Source organism: Podarcis filfolensis (assembly GCF_964270895.1).
Source record: "Podarcis filfolensis genome assembly, chromosome: 12".
Taxonomy (NCBI): Eukaryota; Metazoa; Chordata; class Lepidosauria; order Squamata; family Lacertidae; genus Podarcis; species Podarcis filfolensis.
Window position 1 is genome coordinate 8,754,962 of NC_139614.1, and position 19,477 is coordinate 8,774,438.

At 42.0% G+C, this 19,477-nt stretch overlaps 1 protein-coding gene across 1 annotated transcript in view; it reads right to left on the minus strand.

Moving 5' to 3' along the window:
* STAC (SH3 and cysteine rich domain) overlaps positions 1-19,477 on the minus strand; it is an 86,167-nt gene that overhangs the window by 41,357 nt on the left and 25,333 nt on the right. The window contains exon 2 of the mRNA XM_083578168.1: positions 10,890-11,166. Within this exon, the coding sequence (XP_083434294.1) occupies positions 10,890-11,166 (277 nt within the window). The remainder of the gene's footprint in view (positions 1-10,889; positions 11,167-19,477) is intronic.

Genomic DNA, 19,477 nt, shown 5'->3' on the forward strand with positions numbered 1-19,477 from the left:
TGGGATCAATCATACAGAAACTAGAGGGTACCCCACCAAAATTCCACCTTGCCCAAATCTTGCAGGACAAGGATACCCACACGACCCTGAAGGTGGCTAGGTTCCTAGTTGCTGTCCTTTCCCAAAAGCGACGCCAAGGAGCTCTACAAGCTAATTAAGGCGTAGTATGCCTTTCCATTTTATAGTATTTTATTGTTATAGTGGTGTTTTAGCGATTGCTTTTTTTTCTCCTTACGGCACAAGCTGTTATTTATGTGTTGTTTTTACCTGTATGGGCCTATGGCCGTAATAAATGATATTCTTCTTCTTCTTTATCTCAACCCTGAGAGTGAAAACTTAAAAGAGACTCATCAAGAAGCTGATATTTGTGTCTGCTTTATAATTGTCCCTGAATTTCCACAAGGGGTGAAATTTTAGAAATTCAAAATGTATGTAACAAGAAGGCCAAGACACAGCACACAAATTCAGCTATAATATTCATGAAGTTGTGCATAGCAAATAGTTCTGACACACCTTTTATTTGTAATGACTTAGGGCAGTTTTTCCCAAACTGAGACCTTCCAGGTGTTTTGAACTACACCTCCCACCAGCTGGGTAGCCTTCTGTCATCTACCTTCTCCAGCCTCTAGAGAAAGAGTCAGATGGTTTGCAGCCTGCAATCCCTGCCAGTGGAATTCCCTCTAAGGCAAACATAAAGCACAGCTGGAAGGGCCAGTCCAGCGACTGAAGCATGCAATGCCCTTACAACCCAAAGCAGAAGTCATATCAGTTCAGCCACTGCAAACACAAGACAGTGTCCTTAGACCTAAAGGCTAAGCTATACAGTATGGCATTCCAGCATCTGAATTGCTGCTTCCTCTCTTGAGTGCTAGAGGAAACTATTGCTTTTATTTTTGGTCCACCTATACCCAAGTATTACCTCTGTGTCATCATGATCATTTAGTATTAATGTATTTTAAATACTATACACGTTGCACACATAAGTAGAGAACAGCCTTGCTAATAAGAGGGTCAAACTGGCTTTCATTGTTCAAAACACGCCCACAATTTAGTGCCATTTCCCCTGAGGGAAAGCAGAGCACCAACGCTAGCCGCTATATATATAGTTTCACTCCTTGCCAGCCTTCGGATTCAAGACAGATTGCAGCATTCAGCGAGTGCCTTCAGAATATATTTCCATAAGTTGCTGCTAGCAGAGTATCAGACAGGGGGTCTGAGTTGCCCCAAAATGGTGCTGCTGGTGGCATCGCTTCTTGGCTGCTGGCGGAGACAGTGTGGCAGGCAGGGTGCCCGCAGGCATGCCGTTTGGGGGGGCTCATCCCACCTGAGGCAGTGGCCTCACCCTGCCTAAAAAGCTGAGCCAAGTTTGCGCGGGACATGAAGGCAGCAGTCTTCTCCCACAGCTGTTCCTCATTGCCTGGATGAAGCAAGCAGCCATTATGACTAGCAGTCACAGACTTCCTTAGACCTCTCTCTCTCTCTCTCTCTAAGCCATCTAAGCTTACGGCCATCACCGCCTCTTACAGCAATGAATTCCGCAAACTGAGTATGTGCAATAATAATAATAATAATAATAATAATAATAAGAAGAAGAAGAAGAAGAAGAAGAAGAAGAAGTTATCATTTATACCCCACCCATCTGGCTGGATTTCCCCAGCCACTCTGGGTGGCTTCCATTGGAATATTAGAATACAATAACCTATTTAAACATTAAAAGCTTCCCTAAACAGGGCTGCCTTCAGATGTCTTCTAAAAATCTGGCAGTTGTTGTTCTCTTTGACATCTGGTGGGAGGGCATTCCACAGGGAGGGTGCCACTACCGAGAAGGCCCTCTGCCTGGTTCCCTGTAACTTGGCTTCTCGCAAGGAGGGAACCGCCAGAAGGCCCTCGGAGCTGGACCTCAGTGTCCGGGCAGAATGATGGGGATGGAGACGCTCCTTCAGGTATAATGGACCGAGGTCGTTTAGGGCTTTAAAGGTCAGCAACAAAATTTTGAATTGTGCTCGGAAATGTACTGGGAGCCAGTGTACAGTGGTGCCCCGCAAGACGAATGCCTCGCAAGACGGAAAACTCGCTAGACGAAAGGGTTTTCCGTTTTTTGAGCTGCTTCGCAAGACGAATTTCCCTATGGGCTTGCTTCGCAAGACGAAAACGTCTTGCAAGTTTGTTTCCTTTTTCTTAACACCATTAATACAGTTGCGACTTGACTTCGAGGAGCAACTCATAGAACGCAGTGTACATAGTAGCCTTTTTTGAGGTTTTTAAAGACTTTGGTGATTTTTGAAGCTTTCCCAAAACTTCTTTTGCAGCCATTTGGTAAGTTAAGCTTTTAAAACTTTTTTGGGGGGTTTTGGATTTTGGGTTGGGGTGTTTGCAATTCAAGGACTTGGTGTTGGGGAGGGGTTTGCAAGAATCTGGAAGCTTGTGTGTTTTTTTTCTGCATTTTTATGATTTTCTGTGACCATTGGGCCACTCTACTGTTTTTTTTAAAAAATTCTGGATTTGAATTTCTGTGTGCTGGGTGGCTGGGGGAACAGTTGGGGAGGGGTTTGCAAGAATCTGGAAGCTTGTGGTTTTTTTCCTGCATTTTTATGATTTTCTGTGACCACTGGGCCACTCTGCTGTTTTTTTTAAAAAAAATTCTGGATTTGAATTTCTGTGTGCTGGGTGGCTGGGGGAACAGTTGGGGTGGGGTTTGCAAGAATCTGGAAGCTTGTGTTTTTTTTCCTGCATTTTTATGATTTTCTGTGACCATTGGGCCACTCTGCTGTTTTTAAAAAAATTTATGGGTTTGAATTTTGAAATGCTCTTTACAGTATGTGTGACTTTAAAGAGCACTTAATAACTCTTGTTGTACCAAATTTGGCTTTGTTTGGACTTTTTTTGACCATAGGAATGCATTAATTGATTTTCAATGCATTCCTATGGGATTTCGTGCTTCGCAAGACGAAAAATTCGCTAGACGAAAAAATTCGCGGAACGAATTAATTTCGTCTTGCGAGGCACCACTGTAGGTCTTTCAAGACCAGTGTTATATGGTCTTGGCGGCCGCTCCCAGTTACCAGTCTACCTGCTGCATTCTGAACACACATCTGCTGTGTGTATAGCTTATGAAGCATCACTAATGGTTATTTCCCTTTGCTTCTGGTTCCTTGAATCAAACTAACAATAGGAGACAGGTTTTTTGTGTGACAGCAATCACTCATTCAGACCACTTCACCTCTTCTTTTTTGCTGTCTATGGCAGCCACTGTGTTGGCAACCTATGAATCTTTTACCAACAGAGGAATACTGTCACCTCATTTTTTTACCCCTCAAAGCACTGGGGGTAATAATAATAATCTGTTAATAATTGGTCAGTTAATTAATAGCTGTTGTATGAGACTACATATGGCCTGTTTATGCCATTTATTTGATGCTTCATCTATTTGTGGCTATTTCACTTGAAAGACATAAAAGGCAGAAAATCTGCTTGCTCTGTGAGACTAGCAGTAGAAATTTTCAGTGCCAGAATTTCAAGTGGAGTTCCATAGCCATTAAATTGGATGCAACAGTTGAAGGTGAATCTTTTGGGATTTTTAGACAGTAGGGAAGAGCAGTATGATTCAGGCAGCAGGCTTCAGATAAGTTAGCTGGTGATGTTGCAGGAAGCACAAATTCCATGCTACAGTTTTGTTAATCCAGCAGGGAAGGAAGACTCCTAAGGCAGCTGTAGCAGGAGATTTTAAAGCGAGCTGTAAAAATTTACAAGGAACGGAAAGTCTATTGTGCCACTAAGGCAGCAAAGAACGAAATCACCCAAGGTATGGAGAAAATTGTATGGAGAAAATCAATAAAGCTCGTGCTCTTTCAATAATATCGTTTGAAGCTAGTTCTAAATGTGAAGCCACATTCTTTTAACAATAAGAAAGTATACAAGTGCCTCAGAAGTCTGACATCTCACAGGAGAAGTTGTGGGCTAGGCTGCTGTAGCAAAAACAGCAAGAGCAATTTAGCAAACTAAAAGACTAACAGATCCATTGCAGCATAAGCTTTCACAGCAAGCCTAAGCGGAATTTATTGTAGGGAGGGAGCAGGTAAATGTGTGTATTCACACACAGAATTGGATTTGGAGTCCTCCCAACAATTGAAACAATTGCAACAAATATAAGGAATTATAGGCAGGTCTACAGCGACACAACACATTTCACTGAATTGCAAAATGTAATGATAGGTCTGGTGTCCCCACTTGGCTTTTCCAGGTGGATTCTTGGGTTCATGGCTAATGGTGATGTCAAAATGGCGGTGCCTGCCAGAGCCTACAGTCAATAACACCATGGGTTTTAACCTGCCCCCCAGGATGATCGCCATGTCTTTTTAAACTCACAGTCCCTCTGAATGGTGGAATTTCTGGGACATGGCATTTTGGGAGAGCTAAGGAGCTGACCCTATAAATTAAATTTCTCAAAACTAACATATTTGTGTTTTTTTCTCCCATTCTGTGATCATTAGTTATCATCCAGAATGTGTCTTCTAGGTCCTCATGGATTAAAAGAAAAATCCCCAGTCGAAATAACTCAATGTGTTCTTGCATGCAGGCATGCTAAAAACAAGCTTAAAATTAGAACTTATTTCCCAGGGACATATCTTTCTCTGGAAACAGCATTAAAAAAGGAAGCATTAGGAGTGAGCTATCTTCTCTGGAGACTTAAAAAAAAAGCAAAATAAGCAGCAGCAACAACAAATGCTAATAGTTTCCCACAATTAACCTATGCTGCTCTCCATCAGTTTCAGCATAGCTTAGCTCACTTGTTTCAGCTGTAGAAGACTTTCCAGCAGGCTCACAACTGTTGCCCCACATCTGAAACTGTAGGTGTACTGTTATCTTGCATGTAACTAAAGATGGCAAGACGATGGCTCCTGTGAGCGTCTGCCCACACACACACACACACACACATGTACACAAACACAATATGAAAGTGCAGAAAAAGTGCCAAAGGTGGCATGAACTGTATCAATTTATGTGGAACTAAAAGGGTTAGGACAGCAAACAGGGAGAGAGACTTAGAGTAGCATTTGCACATTTCTAGCATTGCAGGGGGTTACACTAGATCATGGGTAGGCAACCTAAGGCCCGGGGGCCAGATCCGGCCCAATCACCTTCTAAATCCGGCCAGTGGATGGTCCGGGAATCAGTGTGTTTTTACATGAGTAGAATGTACAATGAGTAGAATGAGTACAACTAATCCAGAATGCGGCAGCTAGACTGGTGACTGGGAGCGGCTGCTGAGACCACATAACACTGGTCTTGAAAAATCTACATTGGCTCCCAGTACATTTCCAAGCACAATTCAAAGTGTTGGTGCTGACCTTTAAAGCCCTAAATGATCCAGTGCCGAGGGCCTTCTGGCGCTTCGCTCATTGCGAGAAGTGAGGTTACAGGGAACCAGGCAGAACACCTTCTCGGTAGTGGCACCCGCCCTGTGGAACACCCTCGCACCAGATGTCAAAGAGAAAAACAACTACCAGATTTTTAGAAGACATCTGAAGGCAGCCCTTTTTAGAAAAGCTTTTAATATTTAACAGACCACTGTATTTTATGGACTATGCAGAATTAGACAAATTAACAGGAAGGATTCGAAACTGGTGGGACCAGAAATTTACCGAAGACTGGAGTAAATTTACGAACTATATGAAAAGTATTTGTGATGATCAGACGACGTTTGTAGGTTTGCAAGAAGTTATGTGAGGAGTATTGTTGGAAATATTGTAAAAATGGAAAAGGGGAGATTATAAGTTAAGAGAGGTAAAGACAATATAAAATTAAGTAATGCATAAAAAGAGGTTAAGACGGAAGATCATTGGAGGTGCTGATGGAAGTCCAAAAAAAGTGTATTTGTAATAATTTATGTGGTACGTTTTATAAATTGTATGTTAAAATTAATAAAAATGTATTTAAAAGAACAAAAAACAGAGCACTGTATTTTAATACTTGGTTGAAATATAGTCCGGCCCCCCACAAGGTCTGAGGGAGAGTGGACCGGCCCCCTGCTGAAAAAGTTTGTTGACCCCTGCACTAGATGACCCTCGGGTCCCTTCCAACTCTACAATTCTATGACAAAAGTAGAACACCTGCATCAAGGTAGAGTTAGCACCTATTCTGTTCAAAGTTCGGGGATGCAATGCTGAGTCAATTACTAAGTTAAGTTAACTGATTAAAGTGCTTTTGACTGATTACAAAGGTGGGCTGGAGATTTACTGCCACACACAGTAAGTCTGGGCTCTCAAACTTCAGTGGCGCCCTGTGATTGTGTGCAAGGATGCCTATGTGGTCACCCGTGAAACAGTTAATGCAGGGGAAGAAGGATTAGGAATAGAGTTCAAGTTCAAAACACAGATAAATATTCATACTTAAGGGCTTCTGCAGTCTTCATGAGAAAAATGGTTTATGCATCTCTGATAGTTTTCAATGATGGTTGTATTTTGAGGGGAGGGAGATCTAATTTATATTGCATAAAAGTGAAATGAAATTGCAATTGATTACATTGCAAAACATAGAGTGAATGATTGCTCTTCCAGCTAAGGGGCGTCAAGAGAACATTCACTGAAGCAACAAGATATATTATGCAATTTTGCTTTTGAGTTCCTTCCTGATTCTGCTGCTCTAACCAGTTTTGAGTAGACGGATGTGCACCAAAACCTAACAATAAATTGGAGGGAATGTTTTTAGGGATTTGACACAAATGATGAGGCGCAGTATGCAAAGAATGTGTGGAAAGCGAAGATTTTTTCCATTCGAGTCACTACAGGAAATGGACTTCAGGAATAGCATGGGGTTTTGTTTTTTTGTTTTTTTTTAAAAAAGATATTTTTTTTCAGCACTTGTTTTCTTCAGCGGAAAACTGTCTGTACATGAAAACACTGCAGAAAAAGAAGGAAAGAAAAGGGGCTGAAGCACATCAAAGTAACAGCCTGATGTTTTGATGTGCTGGCTTTGCAGTTTCAGCCCAGATTGGCTCTTAAATTGTATCTTCCTGCAGAATCTCGACTCCTGCCTACCTCACCACCCCGAAAATACATTAACATGTTATCTCAAGGGTGAATGGAAAAATATGACTAAACTAAACCAAACCAGACTGGATATAATGTTGGACAGGGCAGGCTAGGTGGTTGGGAATGATCATTAGCACTGCTCTTTTTCATTCCTTGCAAGTTCTATATTATTAGCCGACAAATAAATCAGATAATAAATCAGAACTAGTTTCAGCTAAAAAAAAGAGAAAAAGCCTCAAGTGGTCATAAAAATTCAGGGCTTTGGAACCTGCCTTGCATCGGCAAATACTCTGATTCTCAATTTTTTCCTTTGCAAAAACTGAATACAGTGGTACCTCAGGTTACATACGCTTCAGGTTACATGCGCTTCAGGTTACAGACTCCGCTAACCCAGAAATAGTGCTTCAGGTTAAGAACTTTGCTTCAGGATGAGAACAGAAATCGTGCTCCAGCGGCGCGGCAGCAGCAGGAGGCCCCATTAGCTAAAGTGGTGCTTCAGGTTAAGAAGTGTTTCAGGTTAAGAACGGACCTCCAGAACGAATTAAGCATTTAACCCGAGGTACCACTGTACTTATTCAAAATATATGTGTATCTGAAGAAGTGTGCATGCACACAAAAGTTTATACCAAGAACAAACTTAGTTGGTCTCTAAGGTGCTACTCTAAGGTGCTACTGGACCAACACAGCTGACTACCAGAATCTGAATACTTATTGTTAACCGAGCTATTCTAACAGCCTGAGGAATTAGAATATTTCTCGGCTTCATGGAATGTTACCATCATGCATAATCTGTAGGCCTCGGTGGTATCCTGAATCTGTACATTACAAGAGTTTCAACATCTTGTAGAGGAAATATTAAATACAGCATTCTCATTGTATCTGCCTCTTATTAGGATAGGTTAGACAGCAAAGACATATCTGGTGAAAAACCAAGAAAACCCTTAGTTTCATCTGAAACAAAGGGTAGGTTTACACTACTGCATTTTTCACACAATTATATTTGTCAGTACATGACGTATGGAGGGCCATCCAGATGTTCAAGGGGAATTCTCATCATCTCTGGCCATTGGCTATGCTGGGTGGGGATTGTAAAAGTTGGAGTCCAACAACATCTGCAGGGTCAGAAGAGGTTGAGCCAGGTGATATGTTGATAGCCTATTTTGCATGGAGAATTTAATAGCATGAAGACCCAGAATATATTCCTAAATAAACACAGCTTGCGCAGAATCCAGAACAAAAAGCTTTCACTCTTTTTGAACGATAAGCACTTGTGGAATTGATTCAGGGATCTAGAATGTTTTGTTGGCATGCACAAACACAATTACATAAACATAATGGTTGTAAAGGTAAAGGGACCCCTGACCATTAGGTCTGGTCATGGCCGACTCTGGGGTTACGGCGCTCATCTCGCTTTATTGGCTGAGGGAGCTGGCGTACAGCTTCCGGGTCATGTGGCCAGCATGACTAAGCCGCTTCTGGCAAACCAGAGCAGCGTATGGAAACGCCGTTTACCTTCCCGCAGGAGTGGTACCTATTTACGCGGGGATTCGAACTGCCGACCTTCTGATCGGCAAGTCCTAGGCTCTGTGGTTTAACCCACAGCGCCACCCACATCCCATGTACATGTACATGTGTGTAATACATCTCTTTTTGTAGCCTCCAGATCCAGCCCTATATCTTCGTATTGAAGTTAACTTGCAGCCTTTTAAGTGCTTTATTGTTAAATATCCAGCATTCGCTTCCACTGGTGCAACTTTACTGTTTGTCTGCTTGCTTGGGGTGGTTCTGAAAAAACATTATTGTTCCACCACATCTTCCCCAGTTTCCATAATATTTGTGCATGCGTTTTATTTTGAAAGGGCTGAATATGCCTCCAGACACATGTATGTAAAGGTCCGGGGGGTTGAAGGTTTTTAGAGTGCACTAATCAAAGCACTGCATTTTGTTGCATCCTCTCCTCTGTCCCCAGGCCTCATGGTTGCCATTCAGTTTATCCAACAACTGTTGTAATGATCCAACGGCAGTCAGAAAGACACCAGCTAAATTTATACATTGGTAAGAGTAAGAAGGATATTCTGGATATTCACTGAATCTTGGTTGAAAAGAATACTAAGAAAAATATCCTTGTCTTGCAAAGCTCTTGCAAGTTTTTAAATTGCACACTTCAATTCAGAATATGTTTTATACATTTTTTATTCAAACTTGGATAGGGGAAAAGTATGCCCTCTTATCTTTGTAAATTTCAAACTCCTCTCAAATGCGCTTCCACTGTTGCTGAAATTAACTTAAATATACAGAAAATATGTTAAAAGTATGAATTTCCCAATATATATTTGGGGATGGGGGGTTGTGGGGGGACATGTAGCTCTTGTTTCTTGAAAGTCTACAATGCTCTCCAAGATCGGAATTCCCTTGATATTAATTTGCTCAACTTGAAAAGCACCTGACAAACAGCTTGGTGAATTAAGTGCTGCATAAGGTGGTTGGCACTTTGGGATTTCCACATTACCGCTGGCAGACAAATCGTAAGTGGGCAAAGTTTTGCCTCCCTAGTAAAAGACCATTCAGTGAGACCATATCACAGAACAATCTTTGCCCAACTGGTACAGAAAACAGACTTATTTGCTTACATGAATCCTATCACTGTGAGAACTTCCAAAATATGCTGAAGGAAGTATCTGCTTATGAAACCTTGTATCAGCTATCTTCAAGAGTATATTTATCGTTCCTCTTCCAGCTTCCTGCCAGATACCACTTCGTGGATTCCATCTCTCTTTCAACATCATTACAACTCTATGAATCTTTCCCATATTATATACTATTCTTTTCCTATAGAAGCATGGCTTCTAACAATCTTTAGGTTCTAGGACCATAGAAATACATTTTCAGAATTTGTAGATCATTAGGTTTATCAGGAGAAACGTTTGGTTAGCTCTGGCTAACATGCAGATACACCATAGTGCACAGATGACATAATGATTCCTATATAATTCCCCTTCTCTATACAATTATGACCTCCATCCAACGTCTCATGCAGCTCCTCACCCACCTTGCAAGAGCACAGTGGTTCTACTTTGTCACAATTGGCCAATGATCTAGTCAGAAGATGGTTTTGAGTGATCAGATGCATTAACTAGTCCAATGGACTCCCATGTCAGTGAGGGGGAGATTAATAGAATATATTTTATGCCATCTTGTAGCAAAATCTTAACCACTAGGGTATGAAACTATTAGAATCATCCAGTGGTGAACAGCTGATCTGCACAGCAAAAATATCATAACCACCATGCCTATGGCTCAAGAACTTGTTTATGAGATGTCTAGCAAGTAAAATACATAAAAAAAAATATTACACCTCTTATTAGTCTAGAATGCTCTGATGTCACAGAAGGGTGGGCTAGCCAGGCATCTGAGAAATTTCATTTCTAAATTTCATGAATGTTTCTGAAAATTAAACTGCATAAATATTGTCTACAGGCCTAAGCTTTCAAGTGACATCTTAATTGGTGCAAACTGCTTGATTGGGTCCAAAGGCTTGCAATCATTTCAGACTGATAGCATTTGCTGCTTAAGCCTTGGATGTGATATTATAATGAAAAGCTTACATACTTATTTGATTCCTATTTATTTTATTCTGTACACTTATAAGATTCAGAGCTCTGGAATTCTCAAGGGTCAACAAACCCTTCTATCATGATAAATACATAAAAGGAAATGGATCCTTTGGACAAAATTTTGCCTAGAGGTCTTGCATGCATATTTTAAAAGATTCAAATAATCAGCCCAAATTTTCTTTATCACATGCTGGAAAATACCATTGTACATTAGGTGCTTGGGAAGAAGCAAAACCATTCTTACCTACAATCATGTGGTTGCAGATGTCACAGAACGTAGGTTTTTTGAATATGTGCTCCTGGAAAACGTGAGTCTTGTTGCTTTCCTGTTGGTGTTGGACTATGGTGGGAGTAGATGTCTGACTTTCAGAGGCTGAGAGTTGGCCAGTTCTGGGGCTGATTTCTGATAGCAAATCTACCTGCAACTTCATGTCACTGTTTGTCCGCTGGAAAAAGTTGTCTGCACTTTTACTCCGTAAACTTTTGGTCTTGAAAGACAGCGATCGTTTCAGTTTCTGGAGCTGCAATGCGACAAAACATTGTTCAAATAGCAAAGCTCATACTATGATCAGATTCCTAATGACATGCAATTCTTGCTGACCTTAGCTGCATACAATGAACGTAATTCCAGTTACTGGAATTTGAATACAATCCAGACTGATGAGCAGCTTTGCATTGCCCCAACAATGCATTGCATATGTGCCTATTTAGAAATGGTTACTATGATTTAAATGACACACTCCAATGGGAAAGTTCCCTGTGCAAGTTTTAGTGAAATCCATGGGAGTCGTCTCCTCTTGTGCAGTTCCCATTCTTTTCAATGGGATGATTTTCCTGTTGGATTTTGCTCTTTATATTATTTGGGGTTTTTGTCTATTGTGGGAGAGGCCACACATAGCCAGAAATAGAACCTGCACCATTTTGTCATGATGGCCACCTCTGAAGTCACAGGGGAAAGGCCATAGTTCAGTAGTAGAGCACTGCTGTGCATGCAGAAGGTCCCAGGTTTGATTCCTAGGAGAGACTCTTGACTGAAACCTTGGAGATCTGCTGCCAGGCAGTGTGGACAATCCTGAGTAAGAGAAGGACCAATGGTCTTACTGAGTTAAGACAACTTCCTGTGTCACGTGTTCACAAGTACGGGAAGAGACACATTCCTAGGGACTTTTGGTCACATGCAAAATTGCTGTTTACTGCATCACACACCCCATTAACTCCCTTCCTAAACACACAAGCACCATTGAGTTCTTAATTTAAGGATTTTTGAGATGAAAATAAATAACAGGACAAGGCAATAAACAGTGTCCTCCATCTTGTGTTTCCAGTCCCTTGGCTCGTCTTCTCAGAGAGTTTTGCAGCCAGCTTTCTTCATTCCTCCAGTGGGAGCGCTGAGCTTCATAACTAATCACCTGCCTACCACTGAAAGTGCTCCTGTAGAAATCAAGACTCATTATCATTCCCCCTCGTTTGAAAACCAGAATTGCAGTTGCACAAGGTGACTGTAATGACATTCATTATTGATTTGCCATCCATTCCCACCATGCCACATGAGGTTAATTAAATGGTAAACATTATTCTTCTTCTACCAGGGAGCGAAACTAAGCAGTACAACTAAGTGCTTGTTTTTCTAAATAACAACCCTCTTGCTGGCTCAGCAATAGGCCCCGAGAAACTAATTTAATGCTATAAGCTCAGTTTCAGACATAACATGATTTGCTAATTAATTCCACAGAAGCCATTTGCCCAAATGTACAAAAAAGGCTAGGTTGTGTCTGGGCACAAAAGGAGGACCAGGGCAAATGGACTAAGAGTAATCCTTCCCATTACTTTAGGCCAGCCTTTGCCAACTGGTGCCCTCCAGCTATTTTGGACTACAATTCTCATCAGCCACATCTGTCATGGCTTATAGTCCAAAACATCTGATGGACATCAGGTCAGTTGAGGCTGCTTTAGGCAACCATGTCAGTTATTGCTTCAGTTGCAACCAGGTTGTAGACTCGGACAGGATAGGAAGGATAAGGATCCGGTCTTCCTGTTACTCCCCTCCCCCCCCATCAGAAACTAACCTCCTGGGTGGAGAGATGTGAAAGCAAGATAGAAATGTGGAGAAACAGTAGACAGAGGCCCTTGCACTTCTTCTTCCTTCTGTAACATTACGATGCCCCAGGTTGACTTCACTGGTGGGGGAACCCATTTACCACTAGGTTTTCCTTAGAGAACTTCCTCAGAGACGTTTGTTCCTGAGAACAAGGACCCTGTTGCCACTCAATGCCCTTTTATGTAGCAATGACCCTTGGCCAAGAAAGCCCATCTGCAGGACACACCAAACCACTGCACTTCAAAAACTGACCCATTGCTAATTAGTGTTGGGTTTCCCCCTCTTTCTCTTATGAGTTCTTTTCAAGAAGTGATGTGCTTAGAGCACTCTTCCAGCAGGAAACACATGCCTAGCGTAGAAGTTCTCCTTTGCCTCTGCCTGCTCTGGCAATCGCCTGATCAGCGAAAGCTGTCTCTGGAAACAAGAGTACATCAATCTACCCATGGTGCAACTGAAAACCTTGGGGTACATGCATTTCCATATGCCAGCCTTGGGTTTGTATGAAAAGGAGAAATGTGCAAATATTTCCACTGTGCAGAGATAACTGAGCAGCTGGATCCAAGGTGAACACCTAGTCAGGGAGGGACCTAGGAAGCTCCCTTATATGGGTCAGGCTGATTGTCCTCCTAGTCCAATATTATCTACTCTAGCTGGTATGGGCTCTCTGGGGAGTCTGGCAGAAAGTGACCTCCAGGGGCAGCCCAAAACATTTTGCTGCTGGAGGCAGATGGCGCAATTAGTTCCCATATCAAGGTAGAGAAGCAAGTCTTGAATGAAAGAAGAAGAAAGGCTAAGACAGTAAAACCCCACAACTGCCTCTCCAAGGGAGTGAAATTACAACAGTAAAGTAAATATTGTGCTGTCTCTTTCTGGCAGCCTAAATCGGCTGCCACAGTCTGCCTAATGGTAGTCTTTCCCTGGGTCTTCCACACATCTCTAGCAGCCCAGGATCCCTTTAATCTGCATATGCCAGGGACTGTTAACCTGGGACGTTGAGCATGCAAACCACAGACTCTGCCTCAAAGCTTTCTATCTGGAAAGTTGCTGTCAGTCGATATTGAGCTAGATGAACCATTGGTTTGACTGGGTATAAGGCAGCTTCCACTAACCACTTTGGGTCTCTCCCCAAGTGAGTAGTTTCTGGCACTTAAGTAAATGGTTACTGAAAAATAATTCAACCGGAGGGTGCAGTGGTTTAATGAATTAACTCCTTTTCTTACAGGCAGAAAAGGTAGTTTCTCCAAAGTATTAGGACACCAGCTGGATGTTGCTTTGGATACAGTTTCATTTGCATGAAACTTAGTATGAATAGTATCCAAAGCAGTACCACTATATTAGTTTATTGGAGTACAGCAGATCCTCTAGTGGCTTTTAAAAATTTCCTTGCACTAATACTAATAATACTAATACTAATACTAGTAATACTTTATTATTTCTACCCCGTCACTCTCGGTGACTCCCAACAAAATATTAAAAATACAATAAAACATCGAACATTAAAAACTATCCTAAACAGGGCTGCCTTCAGGTGTCTTCTAAAAGTCAGATCGTTGTTTATTTCCTTGAAATCTGATGAAATGTCAAGCTTGATCTGAGGCAAGCAAAGTTTCTGGGATCAGGTGTAAGCAATGATTTTGTTTGTAGTGACAGAACTACAAGCACAAACATTTGGGGGCATTCAGGTTCATGGGTTTGATTAGAAAGGAATAATCATGGGGGGGGGGGGGAATTGAACACAGAGAAATCCTACTTGAAAGCATTAGATGATCCTAGCAAACTGGCTGCAGTGATCTACCCTGACCCTCGATCCCCGGGCAGGATGCTTAGAGCATCCGCCAATTTTAAAAAATGGCGAACCGTTAATCCTGACATAGTACATGGTGAAGTTTCAAAGACTGCACTGTCAGAGTAACTTCAAGCATATCTGGATGAGGTATTTTCATCTCCAGTAGTTGCTATTAAGGTGAGGGGAGAGACTCCATCAGGCAAGGCCTTCTTCCACCTGCCTTGCCCCACTCTCCAGTCTCTGCTTCTCAATTTGTATTGTATTGTATGTATCTGAGAGCCAGTGTGGTGTTGTGGTTAAGAGCGGTAGTCACATAATCTGGGGAACCGGGTTCGCGTCTCTGCTCCTCCACATGCAGCTGCTGGGTGACCTTGGGCCAGTCACACTTCTCTGAAGTCTCTCAGCCCCACTCACCTCACAGAGTGTTTGTTGTGGGGGAGGAAGGGAAAGGAGAATGTTAGCTGCTTTGAGACTCCTGAAGGGGAGTGAAAGGCGGGATATCAAGTCCAAACTACTACTACTACTACTACTACTACTACTACTACTACTACTACTATTCTTCTTCTTCTTCTTCTTCTTCTTCTTCTTCTTCTTCTTCTTCTTCTTCTTCTTCTATTTTATGCACTGTGGCTTGCCACTGTTTTATTGATCGTAGTTTTGAAATTATTTATTGTAATTGTTAAGAGTGGGTTTCTGTTTAATTTTTATATGCTGATATTATTATTCTATACTATTCTAATGATTGTTGAATGTTACTTTTATTTGATGTAGATTGCTTATTTTAAAGCTGTTTTATTATCACATTTTTGTATTGCATTAGATTGTTATAAGGTGTACATTCTTTGTTTCTTCAGCTTGTAAAACGCCTTGAGTATTGTAAGATAGAAAGGTGGTGTGCAAATTAAAGCGACGCGGGTGGTGCTGTGGGTTAAACCACAGAGCCTAGGACTTGCCGATCAGAATGTCGGCAGTTCAAATTCCCACAACAGGGTGAGCTCCCGTTGCTCGGTCCCTGCTCCTGCCAACCTAGCAGTTCGAAAGCACATCAAAGTGCAAGTAGATAAATAGGTACCGCTCCGGCAGGAAGGGAAACGGTGTTTCCGTGCGCTGCTCTGGTTCGCCAGAAGCGGCTTAGTCATGCTGGCCACATGACCCGGAAGCTGTACACCGGCTCCCTCGGCCAATAAAGCGGGATGAGTGCTGCAACCCCAGAGTCGGCCACGACTGGACCTAATGGTCAGGGGTCCCTTTACCTTTATACAAATTAAAAGTGATGATGATAGTACTATAGTAGATAGTCTGTAGTATAGTGTTTTTTAAAATGGGGTTTTAGAGTTTTTAGGGGGTTTTGAATGTTTTATGTAGTTTTGTAGCAGTTTTATGTAGCTTTTATGTAGTTTTATGTAGTTTTCTGGTAGTTTTCTGTAGTTTTAATGTAGTTTTATGCAGTTTTCAATTTCATTGTTGCGCAAGGGACAATGACAATAAAGATATCGTATCGTATCGTATCGTATGATGATGATTAAGGTGGGACAGAGCACTGGAGCCATCCTTCCGACACCTGCATTACTGCAGCTTACTGGAGTGGGGAAGGGTTGCAATGAGGTCCTTGGTATAACCTTTAAGCCTCCACAGCCTAGTACAGTGGTACCTCAGGTTAAGTACTTAATTCGTTCCGGAGGTCCGTACTTAACCTGAAACTGTTCTTAACCTGAAGCACCACTTTAGCTAATGGTGTCTCCTGCTGCTGCTGTGCCGCCGGAGCACAATTTCTGTTCTCATCCTGAAGCAAAGTTCTTAACCTGAAGCACTATTTCTGGGTTAGCGGAGTGTGTAACCTGAAGCGTATGTAACCTGAAGCGTATGTAACCCGAGGTACCACTGTACCTGATTCACTTCAGGACAGCCTCTTCTCATACATTCTCCCACACCGATTAAGATTCTGCACTGGGTGTCTTGGCTCTCTGTTCCATCACTTTGTGAGCTGTATGAACTGAGCTCCAGCAAGGAGCAGGCCATTATTGGTAGAGGCTCTGGGGCTGTAGAATGGCTTTGTAGGGGAGATTTTTGCAAAACACACTTCTGATCATGCATTTGGCAGGGGATGTGTGATCTTTGGTCAAATGGAAGCTGAAATCGGCGAAGATGGGAATTACATTTGCTTCTGGTTCTCGTTCTCCTTTTCTAACTTGCTGTCCTTAATAGGGAATGTTTTGATTTCAGTTTTGGTTGTTAAGCTGTCTGCAGCATGGAACGAGATAGGATGGAAATGCTTTAAATAAATAAATAAGTGTTATTACCGAGGTTGCTATTAAAAATAGATAAATAAATCCCGTGACTCGCCATCCTAGAAAAATCATCCGGTTTTGAAAGCTCACAATATTTCCTGTTCATTTTTCTTCTGGTTTGCTTTCCTCTGCGACGCACATCAGTCACACTTTGAACTTATGTGCCCCAGGCGGAAGTTTCCCTTTTTAAATTATTAACAAAATAAAACGTGGGGTTCTAGTGAGTCGCTTACCAATCTTGGAATGATAAAGCTGCGATCAAGCAGAATTATTGGCAGGCAATGAATAAAGATGTGGCTTTGCTTCTTCCTGCTGTGAGGCTTCAACAATGTGCAAGTAAGCAAGGCAACCTATGCTTCAGAAAACAAGGGAGGACTCTATTTCCAACTTTGCAGAGGATTGAATTCAGACAGCAGAACACCATGCTTACACCAAGCGATCACACTAGCCTGCCATCAACTTCTCCTACCTTGGTAAAGAAGGTAAAGGCAAAGGACCCCTGGACAGTTAAGTCCCGTCAAACCTGACTATGGGGTGTGGCGATCATCTCGCTTCAGGCAGAGGGAGCCAATATTTGTCCGCAGTACAGTTTTCTGGGTCTGAGGGACAGAATGGCTAAACCGCTTCTGGCACACGGAAACACCATTTACCTTCTCGCTGTACAGTGGTACCTCAGGTTACGTACGCTTCAGGCTACATATGCTTCAGGTTACAGACACCGCTAACCCAGAAATAGTGCTTCAGGTTAAGAACTTTGCTTCAGGATAAGAACAGAAATCGGGCTCCGGCGGCGCGGCGGCCGCAGGAGGCCCCATTAGCTAAAGTGGTGCTTCAGATTACGAACAGTTTCAGGTTAAGTACAGACCTCCGGAATGAATTAAGTACTTAACCTGAGGTACCACTGTACCTATTTATCTACTCATGTTGGTATGCTTTCAAAATATCAGGTTGGCAGGAGCTGGACAGAGTAACGGGAGCTCACCCCGTCACACGGATTCAATCTGCCGACCTTCTGATTGGCAAGCCCAAGGGGCTCAGTGGTTTTGGCCACAGTACCACCCGCTCCCTACCTTAGTTTTGACTCACATTTGTGACAAAGTACAGATCCCACAGAGGAAGGAATTTTCACTGCAAAAAAACTCTAAAAGAAAACATTAGTGGAGATATCCAAGTCATTATAGATAACTCTCTCTCTCTCTCTCTCTCTCTCTCTCTCTCTCTCTGTGTGTGTGTGTGTGTGTGTGATATAGTCAGTGTGGTCTAGTGGGTAGAGTGTCAGTAATAATAATCATAAGAGGAAAGCACTTATTTGGGGGAAAGCTCAGTGGCCACAGTGTTCATGTTTAAGCAACCACTAATGTTGGAAGCTGTCATCTGGAATCAAATAACCAGAACAGATTTTTCCATAAATCTTCACAGGAACCACCGCTTGTTGTGATTTTAAAATGTCCAAATATCAAACCATTAGGAAACAAACTCAGTCTAAATTTCTCACCCACTGCATCCTCAAAACAAATACATTTAAAGTCAAACCCCCTCATTTTATTCATTTTGTTTGTTCCGATGAAATTGATATAACATTTCACGCATTATAAATAATGAAAGGTATTAAGAAAATTGGATTCAATCACCCACTCATTTCTTTTCCTTCTTTCCCCCCACACAGAAGCCAGCTTTGTTTACTGGATTTTTAGAGTAAAAACGCAGCATTGAAAAATTTCTATAGCCGTTGCCAGCTAAATGTCCACCCTCCTCTGAGTGATAGGACATTATTTTCTTTAAGCTTTCCTGAGATGCATGCAAAATAATCTGAATCTTGCATTGCAATAATAATAATAATAATAATAATAATAATAATAATCCACACCAACATTTATCTGCAAGCTTGAAATGTGTCAGGTAAACAGTTTATTACTATGGAAACTAAAGCATTTCCAATTTAAAGTAATTGTTAATACACCAATGTCACTCCAACTGACCTATCCCTTATAGACACACAAAGGGCCTGTTTGGCCTCCACTCTAAATCAGGATTCCTCATCCTGGCACCCTCCATATGTTTTGGGCTCAACTCCATCATTCTTGACCATGCTGACCAGGACAGATGGGATTTGTAGTCCAAAGTATCTGGAACCCATTTTAAACTATAGTTTAGTGTGATGCAAATGACTAGGAAAAGAGCTGCAGCAAGCCACGGGGTCATGTGCTTCTCTTTTCCTCTTCTGGGGCAGTTGTGAGGAATTGGCAATATTTTGTTTCTGCTTTTCCTTAATCATTGCTGGTTGTGACTTTTGAACCAAGAAACGGTGGTTAATGCTAACTATGGTTACTGTTAACCAAGCCAGATGCATAAACCATGGTTTGCAGTTGCCTGTTTCAACCAAACTGTACTTAACAATAGTTTGCTGGTTTGGACAAAAGTAACAAAGGTGGAAGTGTGAGATTCCAAATGCCTCTTCTTGGCTACGCTAGAGAAAGTGAGGAGAGTGGAGAGCATGCAAACCCAAGGTTCAATGCTGCTCATTCAAAATTAGCCAGTGGTTCTGTGGTACATTCAAAACTCTCCTGCCCCAAGGCTTTTCTTTGTGCAGTTCTACATGCACAAAGTCATGCATACACAGAACTGCTCACTCCAACAAAGTGAATGGCAAAACCTATTTG